Source organism: Psammomys obesus, unplaced genomic scaffold, assembly GCF_907164565.1.
Source record: "Psammomys obesus unplaced genomic scaffold, mPsaObe1.curated_primary_1811, whole genome shotgun sequence".
Taxonomy (NCBI): domain Eukaryota; kingdom Metazoa; phylum Chordata; class Mammalia; order Rodentia; family Muridae; genus Psammomys; species Psammomys obesus.
This window is the reverse complement of record NW_026585691.1, coordinates 12,682,748-12,701,988: the sequence shown is the minus strand read 5'-3', so window position 1 is coordinate 12,701,988 and position 19,241 is coordinate 12,682,748. Positions and strand designations below refer to the sequence as shown.

At 37.6% G+C, this 19,241-nt stretch overlaps 1 protein-coding gene across 2 annotated transcripts in view; it reads right to left on the bottom strand.

The window, feature by feature from the left end:
- Hmgcll1 (3-hydroxymethyl-3-methylglutaryl-CoA lyase like 1) overlaps nucleotides 1–19,241 on the bottom strand; it is a 117,037-nt gene that overhangs the window by 29,375 nt on the left and 68,421 nt on the right. For both annotated transcript variants that reach the window (XM_055596916.1, XM_055596917.1), the window contains exon 7: nucleotides 18,477–18,665. In XM_055596916.1, coding sequence (XP_055452891.1) covers nucleotides 18,477–18,665 — 189 coding nt within the window. The remainder of the gene's footprint in view (nucleotides 1–18,476; nucleotides 18,666–19,241) is intronic.

Sequence of the window (19,241 nt, the reverse complement as noted above, 5' to 3'; positions counted from 1 at the left end):
ATAGAGCTACTGCAGAATTTGGAACCAAAGATCACTTATGCCCTATGTGAAAAAAAAAAATATATATATACAACATAATTTTTAGACGAGCAATGTAGACACCTAAAGAATAATGACCTACTGTGTGTTTTCAGTTATCTATACTTTTTAAAAAAGCTTTATTTATTTATTTATTTATTTATTTATTTATTTATTTATTTATTTAATGTATATGAGTGCTTTATTTGCCAGAAAAAGACATCAGATCTCATTACAGGTAGGAATAGGTTGCTGGGAATTGTACTCAGGATCTCTGAAAGAGCAGCCAGTGCTCTCAACCACTGAGCCATCTCTCCAGCTCTCACGTATACTTTTTAACAGTAAAGTTTCTTAAGCAGTTTTTTTTTAATTGAAAGAAGCAACATTGGATGTATTTGTCAGCTTTCTGAAATCCCTGGCAGTGAGTAACAGATGTACTAGGCTTTGAATGTTGAAGAGAGAGAGAGAGAGAGAGAGAGAGATAGAGAGAGAGAAGCAAGAAAAGGAAATTACTTTGTAATTCTCCAAATAAAACAACACACTGCACCTTAAACAGCTGACCAATCAACCGTCAGGACTGGATGGGACTGGAGGGGCAGAGCGCTGGACTGTGGGCAGAGGGAGAGCAGCTACAGTCAAATAATGCTGCATAGGAAGGGTGTTGCTGACTCTGGAATGCACTGAAATCGGTGCACTACTTCGTATACAGTCAAAATAAGATTGCAAGTCATCTTTCCTCTCTCCATGTTGCTTTTTCAAACATAATTATAGAAAATTAGCTTGTTTTTGTACTCTACATAAAAGTAAAATGTCTCTTCAAGGAACATAAAGTTAATAATTATTTCTTTAGGACCTAAAATATAACATGGTAACTTAAACATTTCTACTATAAACTCAGAAGAAATATTTACAAAGAATTATTTAAAAGTTTATATTTTAAATATAGAAGCATTTCATTTGGTTAGATTGAAATAAACAAGAAATATGCATATATACGTAAACACTACACACACATATAATGTTAAAATGGAGTTATCATATAACATGCCAAAACTGTCCCTGCTAAACACCAGGGTCTAACAAATGAAAACCCAAGTGCCAGGAATGAATGGGTTACTTCTTTTGAAGTCCTTGGACAAGAGTTTCCATAGCCCCACCAACATCATAGTTTACTGTCTTTGCTCTGGACTATCCTCCAGCCCTTGAAAGTAAGACCCTATCTCTGGAGACACCACATACCCAAATCACAGAACATTATGAAATGAAGCTGGTGTGAACCTGGAAGCTTAATCCCTACTGAGTAGCTTTCATAGGTCTGGAAGGTGTTATGCAAGCTGCCGGTGGAGAAAAGTAATATCTGGCTATAAATCCTGAGCAACAATAATGTCTAGCATGGCAAGGCATGTCCACCAGTACAATAAGGGCATGGGCATCATGGAATGCCAATTGCCTTGGTATATCAGGAAAACACTATTTCCTTGAAGCCATCCATTACCTCTGGCTATTACAATCTTTCTGAGGTCTCTCTACAAAGATCTGTGAGATGTGTGATACAGATGTCCCATTTAAAGCTAAGCACTCCCCTCATTCTGTTCAAGTTGGCCAGCTGTGGGTACTCTGTTTAGTGGTCATCTGTTACAAGAAGTGTCTCTGATGAAGGTTGTAAGATGCACAGATCTGTCTATAGAGCAAAGTGTCATTTGAAGTGACTTTAATACTATTTCCATTAGCAAAATGATAATAGTATGTTTTCCTCTGGGGAGACATATATAACTATAGGCCATTGGCTCGATTAATTGTGGGTTCCATCTCATTGAGTGGGCCTTATATACAGTCAAAAAGAGGTCGGTTGCTTCCATCACTAGTGCAACAAAGAACCTATCTTCTCAAGACTGATATCATTGCAGCCTGTGGGGTTCATATCTAGGTGAGACAATTACTTTGATCATCTGGCAGCATGCAGCATAGTTTACAGCACTAGGAGAGCAAATCAAGAGGGAAGAAGCCTCCAAGTGACCTGACTTCTCCATGTTCTATGACTCAGGAATGTTGTGTCTTCAGTAGTAGTCTTCAGGTTCTGCAGGTTATCCAAGAGCAATGGCAGAAGCCTTTTATCTGGGGGAGGCTATGGAATGACACTTGCCAATAACTCAAAAGTATTGGCAAGTAATCCTCACCGCAGGAGTTATTGTTTATTTGTTTGTTTGTTTTTGCTAAATACAAATTTTGATTCCACATTGTGCTTTATTGCTTCCTTTTTATTACCTTTTTAAACTTTCTGAAATGCTAAAATCATACCATTACTTATTCTAATATTTTTGTAATTGATGACACTTCTAAATTTATCATTAACAGCTCTGAGATACTCTTTCTGAACACCAAGTAGCTCTGAATTAGTTTTAGTTGAAACAATGTTTGATCATGAATGGGTATTAAAGTTTATATATCTTTCTGTGTTTCTTAAGAAATATTTTCTCCTATGATCCGTTCATTCTGATTACATCAATGTCTGAGGTCATCTTTTTCTTTATTCACTTTCATACAAATTTTACTTAATGACATGGTCTTCGTCATCAGTAGATTCTACGTGTCACTTTAAAACTACTGCACACATTCCATTACACCCCCCCCTGATTTGCATGCACACATCCTATCATCTGATACAAGGACGGCCTGGCTTCCAGAGTCATGGCACTGTCCCCTGTTGCACGCACCACTGTCCTCCCGGTGATCAAAGGAAACCATTCTACTAATACACTTTTGAGACCTTGCCTCTCTGAGGTCCAGTACTGAGGTTGAAAATCCTACCCCGTCGGTATTTATGATGAGAGAGGTAGACATTTGACTGTGATTATGCCTCGTGCATTTTATTATTTTGACTAATCTAGAACATTATTACCAGATGTGCATGGAGGAAATTAGTTCTATGGGAAGCCTGACAAGAAAAAAAAAAAGCATAAAATTGTCTCAGCTGAGGGGCAGTGAATGAGACAGCAAGTGCCAGAGGACACTGGGGTCCAGATACTACTCTTTCAGCTGAGCTGACAATCTGCCACAATGACTTTGTTTGGCCTGTTAGACTTCCATTCTCTCTGGCATAGTAGTGAAGAACCGTGTTTCCGTCGTAACAGTTCACGACTGGGTACATGTGACAACTCTTGATCATTGTCCAGACAGTCACTCATGCTAAAGGCATGAAGCTCAGCTCTGTTTCTCTCCTCTTTCTGGCTTTCAGACTCAATCACTCATGAGATCTTATTACTACCGTGTTAAAACACGCTGTCCCCTGTGTTATTGTAACACGTGTGCCCTCTGCATAAGACCTTCAGCATCTCTTTGTTGATGTGCTTCAGCCTCCTCTGTTTTGCTTCATGCTGTGTGAATATGTCTCGTATAGATGTGGTAGAGGAGCTTTCCTGCAATGAGTCTCATATGCAAATATCTACTTCCCACCTACAACTATTAATAGTACTTAGTCCCCTGAAAGATAAAGTTCAAGGTGATTATCAGTTCTCACTGAAGCTGTTTAGGATTTGGTACCAGAATATGTAACCCCACCTCACTGTTTATCTTCATCTCACATCTTCTGTAATTTGTCAATGTCTTAAACTTTATGTTTCAGCAAACTTTCTTGTAGCTCTTCTCACACTGTTCTTAACTTCCTGTTTTGGAATCTCTGCCTGTACTTCAACAAGTTTTTCCTCATCTCAAAGCATTTGTTTCTTCCAAAGCACAATGTAACATCCGGGGATAAGCCCTCTGAAAGGCTGCAGAGTGCCAAATGTGCGCGTGCATGCGCGCGCGTGCACACACACACACACACACATGCACGCACACACGCACACAGGCACACAGGCACACACGCAGCACTGGAAAGAGTTGTATTTATGAGTTTATATGCACATTACATGTATATATATATGATGATTAAACAATACGAGTCCATCAATTTCAGAAGTGGTTGATACATGGCAGCAATTAGATGGAGGAGAAAAGGGGACAAATAGCATGAATACAGTACTCATGCACTAAAATCTCAAAAAAAAAATGCAATCATTTGTCTTTTCCATACATGCACTCATGTATCCTTTAGATTCAGTACAGACTTCAGAAGCCAGTCTTCCACTAGGAAGATAAACTACATTCTTGAGTGCTATTATTGATTTCAGTTATATAGATGAAAAACTGAAAAATAGAGCCAATGGGAAAAGAGCAGAAGGGCAACACACCCAAATGCTATTGATATTTCAGCTCTATGGATGATGATGCACAAAGAACAGCAAACTTTGGTAGTTTGTCTAAAACAACAGAATAATTTTAAATGTTTATATTTTAGAAGCCCCACATTTAACTATCATGTGACATTTTGTATTTCAGAGCCTAAAACCCATCAATAATAACAAAAGAAAAAAATCTAGTTTGTCAGAAATAATAACTATGCTTTATTTGCTTTAACTTATTAATTTATAAGTGATATCAATATATTTCTTTTATCTAGATATCACAAATGATTTTGAGAATTAGAAAAAAAAAAAGACTCTTGAATAGTATGTATTTTATGGGTAACTCGATATGGACCTATATTTACATTCAGTATTTCTTTTGTAATCCCCTTTTCTGAGCTTAAATCCATGGCATTTGTGGTTAGTATATAAAAATTTCAACACATATATTCATTCTGAAAAGAAAGACCTAGTGACAGAAGAACCAGGAAAAGAGATAAAAAGACTGCTAGAAATAAAAGCCACAAAACAAGGAAAACAAGGAAACATGACCCACAAACGGGGACTCAGCGTAGAAGACAAGAGGGAAGTAACAGTGACCAAAACCAACCTGGAGAAGAAGGGCTTATTTCATCTTGCAACTACAAGGTCATTCTCCATTTCCTGGGGAAGTCAGGGCAGGGCCCAGGGAAGGAATGCAAGCAGAAGCCATAGAGGGAGCTGCTGGCTTGCTCAGTTTGCTACCTTATACTGCCCAGGGATGGCACCACCCATAGCGGTCTGAGCTCTCCCACATCAATACTTAATCAGGAAAATGCCTGTAAAGACTTGCCTACAGCTCAATCTGAGGAAGGCAATACCTCAACTGACGTTCTGTCTTCCCAGAGCACCTTAGCTTGTATCAGGTTGACTAAAACTAATAGCACAGACAAGGAGTTTAAACCATGACCTGTTCTCCTGTAGGGTGGTTTTGTGAATCTTGGAAGAACTACAAGATATAAACAGCTTCTAGAAGACAGCTGTTCATCTGTTTAGAGACAGAGTGATACCTACAACTTCTTGCATGTTAACACATTCACGCCCTAACAGATCTATGCAGTAATACTATAGGTCATTTATCCACACCATAAAATACATAAGTGCTTCTGTTATTTGATTTCTTGCTTGTATGAAATATGTGATGCAATGAAGGAGAGAAACGGGGGTACTTGATCCAGCATAGAGAGCAAGAAGAGGGAAGGTGACAGGGGATGTGAGGAGCCAGGGGGTGAGAACGAAGGAGTTACTTGCCACTGTTTGCTAGTTTTCACTGGCCAAGTAGAACCAATGCAAAAGTTGACAAAGTTTTAAAACCCAAGAGTAAACAAAGAACACAGAGGGTTGCTTGGGCCCTTTCGTCAATGCAGGTGCATATTCGTATTTTGGTACCATTGGGAAATAAAACGCTATTCTGTATTCAAATGCCATTAAGTTATTTACAACTAGATCTGGAAGTTTCATATTTATCATCGTGAAGTTTAAGGCCAAATGTCCCTTGTTCAGGAGCACCAAAGATTAACAGATTAGAATGTTTTCCACATGTCCATTTTTACTGTCAAGAGAATTTTAAAGAAGTTTTCCAGCTTCCGCAGCTGAACCAGATGTCAGCGGATCCCACAGAGAGATGAAATTGGCAGAGTAGCCTTCTCATAACCCTGGGGTTGTTTTATCAGGGATCAGTTTAATGTCTAGGAGTCATTTGTTGCTAAAGGCTATAAAGTTTTGGGGTCCGATATGCCACAATTAAAAAAATCTGCTGACTTGCAAAACCAGCAGTATTTCTTACAACTTTTCTCACTCAGTGCAATAATTGATGCTGATGTTGGCATAAAAACAGTAAAAGGTCTTATTTCCACTGCATGTTTCCGGTCTATAATTTCAGAAACATCGGCACAGAATATTTCATCAAGCACAGATTTTGTTGTGCAGACACGGCTAGGGGGCTTTATTTACTGTATTGGTCTCTTTACTGTGTTCTCAAATTTTTATCCTAAAATAGGATAAAAATAACGTTTTATTAAATTTTAATTGATAGTTTGGTTCGGAAAATCATGACCAGAAGTTTAAATGTGGTTATAATGACATACTTTATCCCCCTACTTCATTAACTCTTAAATTTCTGTCATTTTAAGTAAACAAAATGAACATCCTTCTGCTCCCTGAAGTTTTAGCAAATGGAGCATCACTAATACTTTGGATTCTCCTGCAAGTTCTGTTCCGTCATTTACCCTCTCCTCCAGAAAATTCTAGAAATTGTTTCATTTTTTACCATAAAATGTTACAATTTGAAACATTTGGGTTTTTTGTCTTACTTGAACCTTTACACGTTAGAAGTATTACTTTATATGTTCCTGTGAAGTTTATCTTACATGTTTTTCAGCTCATCTATTCCTTCCTTGATGATGTTCAGTTTGTTGATAATCCTAAAGCACTTTTATTTCTTGTGTGGGATTGTCTGTATTACAACATTTCCTTTGAACCATTCCTTAGTTTCTGCCTATGTGTTCACATTTCTATCATATTTCACACTGCCTACATTTGCTCCTACAGGTACACAACATATTAATCATATCTAAGTCTGACTTGACAACTCTTACAGTCCCATAGCTATATTAGGACAGTTACATTTTTATAACAACTATAGAATCTGCTTTAAAAATGGGATGTGGTGGCGCACACCTTTAATCCCAGCGCTTGGTAGGCAGAGGCAGGCAGATCTCTGTGAGTTCAAGGCCAGCCTGGTCTACAAAATGAGTACCAGAAAGAAAGGCCTATAAAAAAAAAGCCCTGTCTCAAAAAAACAAAAGAAAAGATCAAAAAAAACAAACAAAAAAATCTACAAAACCAAGGCAGAGGTTGAGAGACGAAATGGAAGAGGGAAATGATAAAATTATATTTTGTTTCTCAAAACAATGCAAATAGAAAATAAATACATTTGTAACAGAGAGAAGAATAGAAAGCATCATGATTGCATTGATATCACATTGGGGTCTCTGCAGCAATGACTGCTTCTAAAGCAACTTTTCTGCCCAGGGTCTGGGGACATGTATCAACCCATACAGTGGACCAGGGCTTCAGGTTAGAGCCCTAGCACCACATAAACGCTGGGCACAGCAGCGTGCCTCTCTGTGACCCCAGCGCTGAAGTCTGAGTGAGCTGCAGGCTGAGACGCCCCGCATCAGAACGTGTGGAGAGCACGCCAGGAAGATAACTGAGAGTGGCCTCGGTTCTCCACAGGCATGCTCACATATATGTTCACAGAGCAAACAAACGAGAGAGGCAGAAACACACACAGAAGGAGAGAGTTTCTAAGAAAGAGTTTACATATGTTTTATTTTTCAGTGATAGAAGACAAACTTCGAATCATTAGTGGGGAGGAACCTCAGCTTGATTTCATTGTCTTATCTGATGAGGAAACCTCATCACCTAATTAACACTAGACCAGGCTTCATTCAGACAAGCTTCCGATGGCGCTTTTCTGGCTGAAAGGGGATTCTTCTTATGTTAAATGGGTATATTCAATATACTTCGGGGAAAGTATGCCTCTAAGACATCATTCCTCACTATTATCTACTCACCAAATTTAAAAACGAAAAGACTAAGGCTGCCAGTGTCCTTGTTTCTCTACTTGCACATTTACTTGGCTATGGCATCACATTGTACTCTACAAACCTTTAAGTAAGTGTCTTCATCTAGAGCCAAGTTAAGCTAAAGCGGATCTCAGAGACCATCAGTCTCGTCCCCCACAGGTACATCGTATTTTACCTAACAGTCATTAGTTGCTTTCCTCACTGTTTGTGCCATAGAAGAGAACTGGAAATGTGGCAAAATGCGGTGAGTAGTAACTGCCGCAGCCTGCTGTCTTAGAATTTTCTTACGGATCTTTTTTCTGCCTTAAAAAAGTCTTTGTGTCTACATGGTCTATGTGCACTAAGTATCCAAGGGTATGTGTGCCATGGCGTGTGTGTGGAGGCCAGGCATCAGCGTTGCATTGTGCTCCTCATATTGCATCTTGCTTGAGACAGATCTCTTGTTATTTGTATCTGTGAAGGCCAAGCTGGGGGACTGGTGAGCTCATGGGGATCCTGCTGCCTCCCTTGCGTACACTGTTACAGGTGTGCTAGGATTAGAAATGCACACCGTTACACCTGGCTTTATGTGGGTTCTGGGGTTCAAATTCAGATGCCTCATGATTTTGTGGCAATCTTTGTCCTGAGTGAGCCGTATCCCCAATGCACTATTTGTTATTTGTATATTATATAATTTCATTTTGGTCCAAGAAGTTATCTATATTTATTTACTTATGTGCTAAGCAAGACTCGACAACTAAACCATACACTATGTCTCGAGTTAGTTATTTTTAAGACTTCATTCTTGGAACCCTGCGTTTTAAGAGGGTAAGAACAAAAATAATTATGTTCCATAGATATGTTCATTGTGTCTACTTCCTTCATTCAACTGGGTCCATTTTGACCTATAATTCTTGATAAATCAGTAAAGAATAGATCTCTTCATTAAAATCCCTACATGCACAGTGTGTGACATCCTCAGTAATAAGGGCTTGCCTTCAATTCCTACAGGCAAGCTAGGGAAATAGCAATAACTTACACTGTTCTGGGTGTCTCTTAGTGTTCCCTGACCAACAACTCAAAGAGAGGTTTCTCATGCTCAGTAGGTGAATTTTTGGATTTTTCCACAGTCCATGCCTCTTGGGAAGATTATTATCACCTCGACTGGTGTCATTTCATTTTAACATATAGATGTGTATACACACACACACACACACACACACACACACAATATGAAATTTTAGGTAACTATAAAATAACGATTCTCAATGTGCTTTCCAAGCACCCTTGCTATTTATTCCACCTCCTTCCTTCTCCTTCACTATTGTCCTCCCTCTCCAAATCAAGCTCTCTCCTCATTTTTCCATTATCCCCTTTATATCACCTATCCTTCTATTCCTCTATCTATGGTAGACCCCCACTAAACAGTCTTTTTTAAACTTTCCTAGTTTTATTGTTACTCCAGGTTCAATACTCAATCTGAAGATACGGAGTTAGGAACCCTAGATGTGAGATATCTGGATAATTACCTTACTGGTGCTCAATAGCTGTCTAGTTGGAATCAAGACTCTCTCAACAGGAAGTAAATCGTGCCTGGTACTGAAAACATATGCTGTTTGTCTTTCTGGATCTAGGTTATATCACTCAATAATTTTTCTAGCTCCATCCATTTATCTGGAGAATATCTTTGTGTCTAATCAGAATGAAGACTCTCTTAACAGGAAGGAAATCACGCCTGACCTACTATTGACACTTTCCTAAGCCAGTGTAACTCCTAACTGCATTTAAATATTTATACTTATGTAGACCTCATCCCTCATCAAAGAAGCTTCTTTTGCAGAAGGAGAGTAATGGAGACACAACCACAACACAACTCCTGCACCTAAGACTCAAGGAGCGTAGTGGAAGAGAAAGCAGAAATGTGATAAGAACCAGAGGACCAGAAACCCTGCTCTGAGACAGTAACCAGCCTGCCTAAACAAGACTGAGCAATTCCAACACTGGTAGGCATTCCAGTGTTGACCTCGAGATGAAAGGCTACAAGCAATTAACAACTATTGAGAGTAAGAATCACCCTGCCCAGGGATGAGCTTCGTATCATCTGATACCAAGTAATCAGCTCTAGAAACATACACGTAAGCCACACTGGATGGAATCAGGCTTGTACTTTCGTATTTACCAGACTGGTATCTTAGTAATAAAAATGATTTTGTGGAAATGTAAAATTTGCAATGTTTTGAGTTAATCAAATGTTATTTTTTTAAGTCATGCTGCCTTTTTTGTAGTGGACACAGATACTGATATTCTGTGGTCCACTAGACAGAAACTCTTACATTGTTTTCAGGAAGTGTTCCAATATGTCTGTGTAGTAGAAGGAACTAAGAGCTGAAGAGTTAGCCCAGTGGTTAAGAACATTGGCTGCTCTTTCAGAGGACCGGGGTTCGTTTCCCAGGACCCACATGGCAGCTCAAAACTGCGTGTCACTGCAGTCCCAGGGGAGCAGATGACCTCTGTTGACCTCAGGCATACACATAGTACACAGACATCCAGGTAGGGAAAAACCAGCACAGATGAAAAAATAATAAAATAAGACAGTTTTTTAAAGAAAAAGTAAATATGATTTTGGTCTTTACAGAACAGAAAATCTATACTATAGGCTCAGAATTTCAATTGAAAACAGTAAGTTTGGGTTATGTAAACAAATGTCTCCTTCAAGAATGCTTTCTAGAGCAAAAACATAATTAGAACTATTTAGTTATTTGTAGTTACGGTAAGAACAAAGTAAAAGAAAACTAATTCTCAAAAACACCCTTAATGCTTCAACTATTTTTTAACCCCATGAAATTGAGTCCTAAAAGTATTTTCCATATCCCACAGGAAAAGGGTTTCCCAAAATTTCTCAAGGTAGTATTCACATGCTTAATATAAATACATTTTAATGGTTTATATGTTAACAAGCAAGAATAACTTCGCTTTGTTATTTGGATAATTTTCTCATAGGTTGCCACACTATTTCCAGTCCTGATTTGACTAAGTGAAAGTAATTTATGGTAATAGAAAATGTCCTTGTGATACACGATATCAGATTTATTTAACAGTATCAGTGGAGGTCAAATTCAAGTTGGAAAGACAGTACTCAAGAGTTCAGGAATTGCAAGTCATACACTTTGAAATCCCTCCCTGGAAGTAGCCAAACATTGCTTTTAAATCTCTTCACTGTGAAATGGTCTCATCACTACTAATTATTTGTGTCAACTGTGATGAATTATTTTAGGTTGTTCACTGAACAAAATATATTTGCTAAATAGCTTCTATGCGATCTTTATCCTAATAATGCATAGATGATAAAAGCACAATGAAGCACAACCATTTTCTTTTACAAATATTAATTTTTATTTTTATTTACGTGTGTGTTTGTGACGTGTGTGTGTGTGTGTGTGTGTGTGTGTGTGTGTGTGTTATATGTATGCAGGTGCTGGTGGGTCCCCAGACCTGGAGTTGCAGATGGTTGAGGTGTCAGACAGAACCCAGGTCCTCTGAAAGAGCAGCAAGTGCTCCCAAACACCAAGCCAGCTCTCCAGCCACATCATTTTCTTCAATGATATTTTTACTTTATTATACAGAATGTGAAAATCATACAAATGTGCTTATGCAAGAATCAAATTTTAACCCAGCTTATAAATTTACATTACGCTAACCTAATTTTTAAATATGTACAAACACAATAACTGTCTACTAATGACTTTTCATATTTATTATTTTTAAACAGTTTTGTCTTATTCTGGGGAGCTATACACAGTCACTCAGGAAACAACCTGGGTAATCCTGGTCCTAGATACAATTTCGTTTTCGTTTTCTGGACAGTGTGGAAGCTCACATGGTGCCATATGTAATGCTAGCACTCCAGAGTAGGAGGCAGGAGGATCAGGAATTCCAGCTTCGTGGTGAACAGCAGTTCCTGGTGAAAGATCCTGGCTCAGAAACCAGGGTGTAAAGTTAAGAATGTAGGGGGCTGTTACTGCCTGTTTGGGAGAATGATAATACCACATAGAAAAGCAATCCTTTCCTACCTAGTTTCTTCTTCAAGGCTTTTACTACGAGGTTCTCTGGATAGCTGGTAGAATTGGGCAGTTTACCTATCTGTTCCAGGAATATTCTTGTTGTGAAATTTTAAATTATTACTTTAACCTGATTATTAATCCGTGACTGTGTAGAGTCATCTGTATTGTTTTGGCTCTGTTAAGTAGGTAATATGTGTTAACAAATTTATGTCTTTTTTATGTTTTTCATCTTCTTGAAAATGTCTAAAATTTCCTTTAATTGTCCTTTAACTTTCAAAACTTTGTGTAATATCCTATGGTGTTTTGTTTTGTTTTGTTTTGTTTTGTTTTGTTTTGTTTTTCTCTGATTTAATTAAATGGAGTTTTCTTCCGGTTAGTTAGACTAATACCTGACTAACTCCTTTTTGAAACTGGGCCCAAAGCCTGGCCAAAGTTCTTGCCATCCTTCCCCATTTCTGAGTGCCTGTAAAAACCACCAAAGACAGGCAGCCAATCAGTGGCTTCCCTGACATCCGGGTTACACTAGATATGAGGTAACCATTTGGTTCCCATGGTCAGAACCAATCAGGAACATACAAGTAAGACAAGTAAGTACCTCTTACCAGGAACCCAACCAATCCTAACAAAAGTTGGATGACCATGGCTGGAAATCCCCTAACTGGCTTTAAAAGGAGCCAGCTCCCCTGGGGTCACCATTTCGTATGAGTCGTCGACCTGTTCAAGCTGGCTGTTTCTGCCGAATAAACGCTCTTTGCTTTTGCATACTATTTGAGTATGGGGTCTTCCTACAGTGATTCTAGGACCCTTACAAGACCATTTGTCAACTTTGTGTTTTTTTTTCAAAGAACAATCTTCCTATTGATTGATCTTTTGAATTATTCTTTACCTACATTTATTAATTTCTTTATAATTACTTTATTTTCTGTTCTGATTATCATTAGTTCATTATATCATTCTTGTCTTGCTAGTTTTTTTTCTAAGACTGATAGGACATCACCAGATTGTTTTTGAGATAATTTTTAGATGCAATAACATAGAGAGAGAAATATTTCGTACTTACAGCTCTCTTTATTGTATCCCATAGGTTTTCATAATTCATGTATTCATTTTAATTTGATTCTGAAATTTTTTAAAAAATCATCTCCTGGTTATTTCACTAGCCAACCAATCTTTTAAAAATGTATTGTCCAATCTCCATATTTTCTATTGTCTATCTGTCCTTCTAATAAGATTTATTCATACCAAGCGTTCACAGGTATATCTTTCTCTTCTTTGTGTGGTTCTCTTCTGTGGTGCTGACTCAGTTGTTGGTCATGAATTGGTTTAGCTTTATTTTTAAAATCATGGAATGTTTTTTGTTTTCCTTCAGTTTTTAAAGATAATTTTCTGGGTATTCCAATAGTGATTGGCAGCCTTGATATGCATTAGTCTCTCTCTCACTCTCTCCTCTCTCTTTCTCTCACCTGAAAGTTTCTGCTGAAAGTTGGTGTTATTCTGATAGATTTCTCATGATAGCACTTATGTTTCACAACTTTTTGTGTTTTTCCTTTCTGTTCTGCACTTAAATTTTTAACAATAAGATGGTATGAGAGTCTCTTTAGTCTTCTTTAGTTGGGGTTCTGTATTTGTGCTTTACTTAAATGTCTTCCTCAGGACTTTCTCTGTTCTTTGGGGATGACTTTCTACCTCTCTATGATTTGTAGCTGTTTCTTCACCTTCTTCTTAACTTCTAGAGCTGTTTCTCTCTTTCTCTTCTCCTAATACGAGGTCTCCTTTGTCGCTGTAACACTTCTTACTCACACAGTGGCACAAAGGAAGCTTCTCATTTACCATCCTATCCTAAAAGTCCTCTGCATCCTTTCCTTTCTGATACATCTGCTTTGCTTAGCTGTTTAAATTATATTAATAAATTGATAATATCTAATGCATGCATTTATAAAATATGTTTGCTTTCCAATGCTCTGCACTACAGCTCTACTTATAAATAAGATACATGCTAAAGTTAATATGGTTGGCTAAGGCAGTAATTGCAATGACTATTATGAGTTTGCCAACCAACTCCATCATTATCAAGGAATTCTTCTGGAAATTCTGTGACTTGTCTTAATTTTGCACAATTACACCCTTTGTAACAAGTACAAACTGAAAAAAAAAAGAAGGGCTTGGCTAGGCAGTAGTGGAAATTGTTTTAAATCCTCTTTGAAAACCACATAAACCAATTACATTAAGAAAAACTTGTAGTTCGGTGGCATTTTAACATGGTTTAGTAAGAGTCTACATAAAACCATGAATGCTTTTGATGTAAAAATTAGGTTAATAATTTAGTCCTTCTAAAAGAGAATAATAAACATATGGAAAGCATTATAAGGAAAAGCAACTAGCTAGAGGTCTATTAAATTTAAGAAAAAAAACATGTAGTATTTCTTCATGAGAAATGTTGGGCTTTCTGCTTTGTTTCTGTGCTAGCAATTAACATGTGACTACTCTTTGTAGCATTGGATCTTATTTGTTTTACCCTGCTTTACCCAATTAGAAAGGCTCAAAACATTTTAATGGAGAAAAATGAGCAATTGTTTTATATTAAGTAGATTAACCAATTTGTTAAACTGTTGTTTTATTCAGGGACTTGGGGAATATGAAACAGAGTAAAACTCAGTTTTTACATAAAATTGGAGACAAGTATATAGGGCCACATATGTTTCTTCCATTACTAAATTGCTGTACATTTTATCACCTCATTTTCTTGCTCTATTGCTTTTGGGTAGTTATAAATATCTTACCCTTACATCTATAATCAGAACATTTTCTCTACATTAAAAATATCTGATAATTACGAATTATTGATAATGACATACCCATGTGGTCGTACGAGTTACATGTTTAAGTAATTAAAAACACAATGAAACCTGAAAATCTAAGAAAGGTACCTCCATGAGTTGATTAGATGTGCTTTCCAGACTGAGGGGGACATTCCGTTTATAACTCCCGTTTGTTTCCTACCACTGTGGCCAAGTTTCGACTTACTGCGCATCTCCTTGCCTCAATGGTGACTTCTAGCTCGGAACACTGCAAACTGTTTCTTCACCCCTAAATAAAAGCAAATGATACCCACTCTACATCCACCACAAATTTTACTAGAAACCACTTCAAAGATTGCATTAAAATGGAGTTTGGCCACTGCTTCCTAAAGGTAGGGTTAGTCGTGTTCCTAACGAAGCTGGACTCTCTCATTTCCCCTACACTGAAACACGAAGATTTTTTTCCACATTTTTTGTTTCTTGTTATCTCAATTTAAACCTGCTTGTTTTAAAATTGTTGCTACTGACATTTCTATTCAAAGGTGGGGTTAGGAAAGTTCTCTACTAGGCTTCTCTTTATCCAGGACTGTTAGAGACCGGTGCCCACATGTGTCTACAGTGACATTCCAATGCCATGCCCAGCTGTCTTCAAGGGATATTAATCGTACAAGATTTCAAGATTGTCTGAATTATGTACAGTGTGCAGAAAGTGGGGGGGTGCCTCTTAGCACTGTATGCATCTGAAGGCAAAAATGACACACACACACACACACACACACACACAAAGGAAATCTCTATAATTTTAAAACATTGGTTTCCTTGGCCCACATCTGCTTCTACTATTTTTTGAATTGCTCATGTATGGTGGGCTCTCAGTCCTCACGACATATTTCCCTACACACAAGTTGCTGTGACACTTTCTATCCGTGTGTTTACATTGAAACTGTAATTGAAGCCCTTGGGTTATATGGAGCTGGAGGAATGGAGGAACATCACTTCTTTCCCAGGTCGTCTTGGCCATCTTGCCTCCCTCCTAACTTCTGCCTCCAGTACGTTACGTAGAGCTTGTATATATGGGAAAGGGTACAACAGAAAATACAATCACAGGTTCTTAGAGGTTTCACTAACTACCAAAGGAGCTTCTGAAGACTATAATATTCACTTCTTCTCTACACACACACACACATACACATGCACACACAAATTGCCAAGAGTTTAGTTTAAGCAGAAATAGCATTCTTTCAGAACGGACATATTATTGGAAATGAAGAGTCCCACTCACCCACAACTATCTGAAAGTACTTTATCTGGTTTGTTTTTAAAATTCAATGTAGAACTAAGCTCTAAACTCACACAAGTTTTATGAAATAAAAAAATATATCTATAATATATAAAGAGAGGTTTTCTATATATTTTCCATTTATAGTCAGTTTCAGTCAAAATAAGAATGCTTATCTTCCTTGTATGGGGGGGTTGTTGGGGTTGTTGTTTATACTTTGATTGAGAGTATGGCCCTTTGAGTAGTCCTGGCCACATACAGATTCCTTTTGTGTTCCCTACTTGCTTGGATCCTAACTTTTGTGTAGAGTTGCCCAGAACAGGAGAAATACATTGCGAGTAAGTTGCGTCATTGTGCATCATATAACGTGCTTACGCAAACCCAGAGTAGGTCACTCTGCATGGCCTCTTGATTCAACAGAATGAAATACATGAGACTGTGGCAGGCATTACGTGGCGCTGAGTCCCAGTGTGTTTCCTTAGTAAATAGAAGTAAAAGTAACACTAGGCAGGGCTTGAGTTACAGCTCAGTGTTAGAACATTGGCCTGGCATTGTAAAGAGGCCTTGATTTTGATGGCCAGAATCAGGCACACACAAGGAAGGAAGGGAAGTACGAAGGGAGGGAGAGAGGGAGGGAGGGATGTATAAAATGTATAAGGCAAAAATATTTGTTTACTCTTGTTGTCAATACTGTATTTATACAATTATGTATACAACTCGACAACATAGTTGTAATTACTAGACATATGTTTCCTAACAGCAGCATCCCAGCACATGGCTAATGTATCACATTAAGACATCACAATAGCTACCAGATCCCCGGAGACAGTAATTTTTCAACACTAATATCACCTTATAACATCTTTACAGTCTGTGTAAATTACTGTCTACTTAAATATTAATATTTAATATAAATATAATAAGTTATTATATAGCATATGGCTATAATTCCTCAGATATGCTTTACTTAATTAAAATCACAAAAGATATAAAAATATCTAGTACCTGAACAAACAGTATTGATAGGCAGAGACTAAAGAGTTTCTGTGAACATTCTAAGACTGTACAGTATAAGCCTTCATCCAAGATAACTAAGCTATTATATAAATAACTTAATATTCATAATGTGAAAATACAGAAATAAGGAGTAAACATCGGGACTGGGGGAGAGCCTTAAGAAAGTGTTCAGGAACACCTAATAAGAAGAGGTGAAGCTGGACACAGGACCCTGCAGCCATGCCTAATTCTCTATTGTTCTTGAATCTAGACTACCTAGAAAAGATTTTTAACGTTCCCACACCCCAAAATAGCACAAGATAATCTCTTTTTCTTCTCACATATGTAACACAAGTCAAAATAAGCTCTTCCCACTCTTTCTAAACTTCTTCCAACAACTATGCTGGAACGGCATTTGGAAATACAGCATTAACCTTTACAAACTGGCCTTCCGTCTTACCACTTTTGATGAGAACTGATAGACTAAGATCAGAAAGAAGGAGAGGAGGACCTCCCCTATCAGTGGACTTGGGGAGTGGCATGCATGCAGAAAGGGGAGGGAGGGTGGGATCGGCAGGGGAGGAGGGAGGGGCTTATGAGGGGATACAAAATGAATAAAGTGTAATTAATAAAAAAATAAATAAAAGATTTAAAAAAAAAGATAGGCTTATGGTAAAAAAAAACTGTAACAATGTTATCTGTAGTAGTCAAAATTTTGGCTGTAAGAATATCAAATGAATCTATTTTTATAAGAAAACTTTAAAATAAAATCATTTAGATGTATTCTTTTAATTAAAAACACTTAGAATAGCATATAACTTGGTGACTCTTAGTACTCTAACATTTTAGATATCTTTCTTTAACCGTATAATGGAATCTATTTTATTAAAATAAACAGGGTTCTATTAAAAGGGAAGTTGTGGGCTCAGTGGTAGAGTGCTTGCCTAGCACATGTAAAGCCTGAGGGTCAGTTCTAAGTGTGAATGCACACACACAAAGTAAGGTTGCGAGCATTAAAAACAGTTTAGTAAAATAGTCTATGTTCCTATCTACATATAGTCATCATAGAGCAACCAAACTAATAAAAAAATAATAAAATATTGTTTCATGATTACAATAATACATGCCACTATTTTGTGTCTTTACTTCTCAACATATTATAATTTTCAACTCTATTAAAATTTATAGTTGAGGTAGATTGGCATTGAAACTAGAAGCCATAGATCTAATAGAATTGATACTATAAAAAGATAAAAGACTAGCAACTGGGCCAAATCATACAAATAGTCATGAGACCTCCATCTATAAATATTCCGTGTGTGTATGCTATGTTTAAACATCATATTCATTGACTCTCAAGATAAACTACATAATTCATATTGTTTAAGCATTATATTGGCATTTAATAAATTTATCTCACTAATGCTCTCAGCAGGCTCTTGTCACAAATAACTACACTCAGCTAGAGCACAGCACACTGAGAATGCAAATACCTGAAGAGCTGTTAGGATATTTGCGAGGGCTTGTCCATACGTGTCATGGCAATGAACAGCAAGAGCCCCTGGAGGGATTTCTTTCATAACACTTTCCAGCATCATCTTCATGCTGCCTGGAGTCCCCACTCCAACTGTGTCTCCCAAAGAGATCTCATAGCATCCCATACCATACAGTCTCTTTGAAACCTGTTGAAAGACAAACTGCTGGTAAGACAGTGAAAACAAGAAGACACCAACCCTGTGCCTCCTAAGTAATCGTCATCTGGAGTTAAAAATTACACCTATGACGAGTTGGTCTGTGGAAAATATACACTTCAGTTTCCCAGTCCTTTATGCTCATTAAATTTTAAGCTCCATATTAATATTTTGAATGAAATTGTTATCTTCTCTATTCAAGTTTGCCTTAGAGTCATGACTACTACTTCACATATACCCACCCATCTATCTGCCTGTTCAAGTTCATGCTGTAATTTCACAGAGATGAGGTGCATATTTCCCAACTCTGACTGAACAGAAGCGTAGAAGGTCTACTTTGGAAGCAGTGTTTCTCGGGGCATTATATCATAGGCCAGGAGACATGTGCAGTCATTTCAGTTCTGTCACTAAGTAGCTTAACGACTGAAAGAGTCACTTAACATTAGTAGCTTAAATATTCTATATCCTGGGTGAAGGGACGCATCAAGGTAAATGTAAAATTATCTTCAAGCCTAATGACCAACGCAGCAATGGAAGAGCAATGTAGACTGTGGAGAAGGCATGATA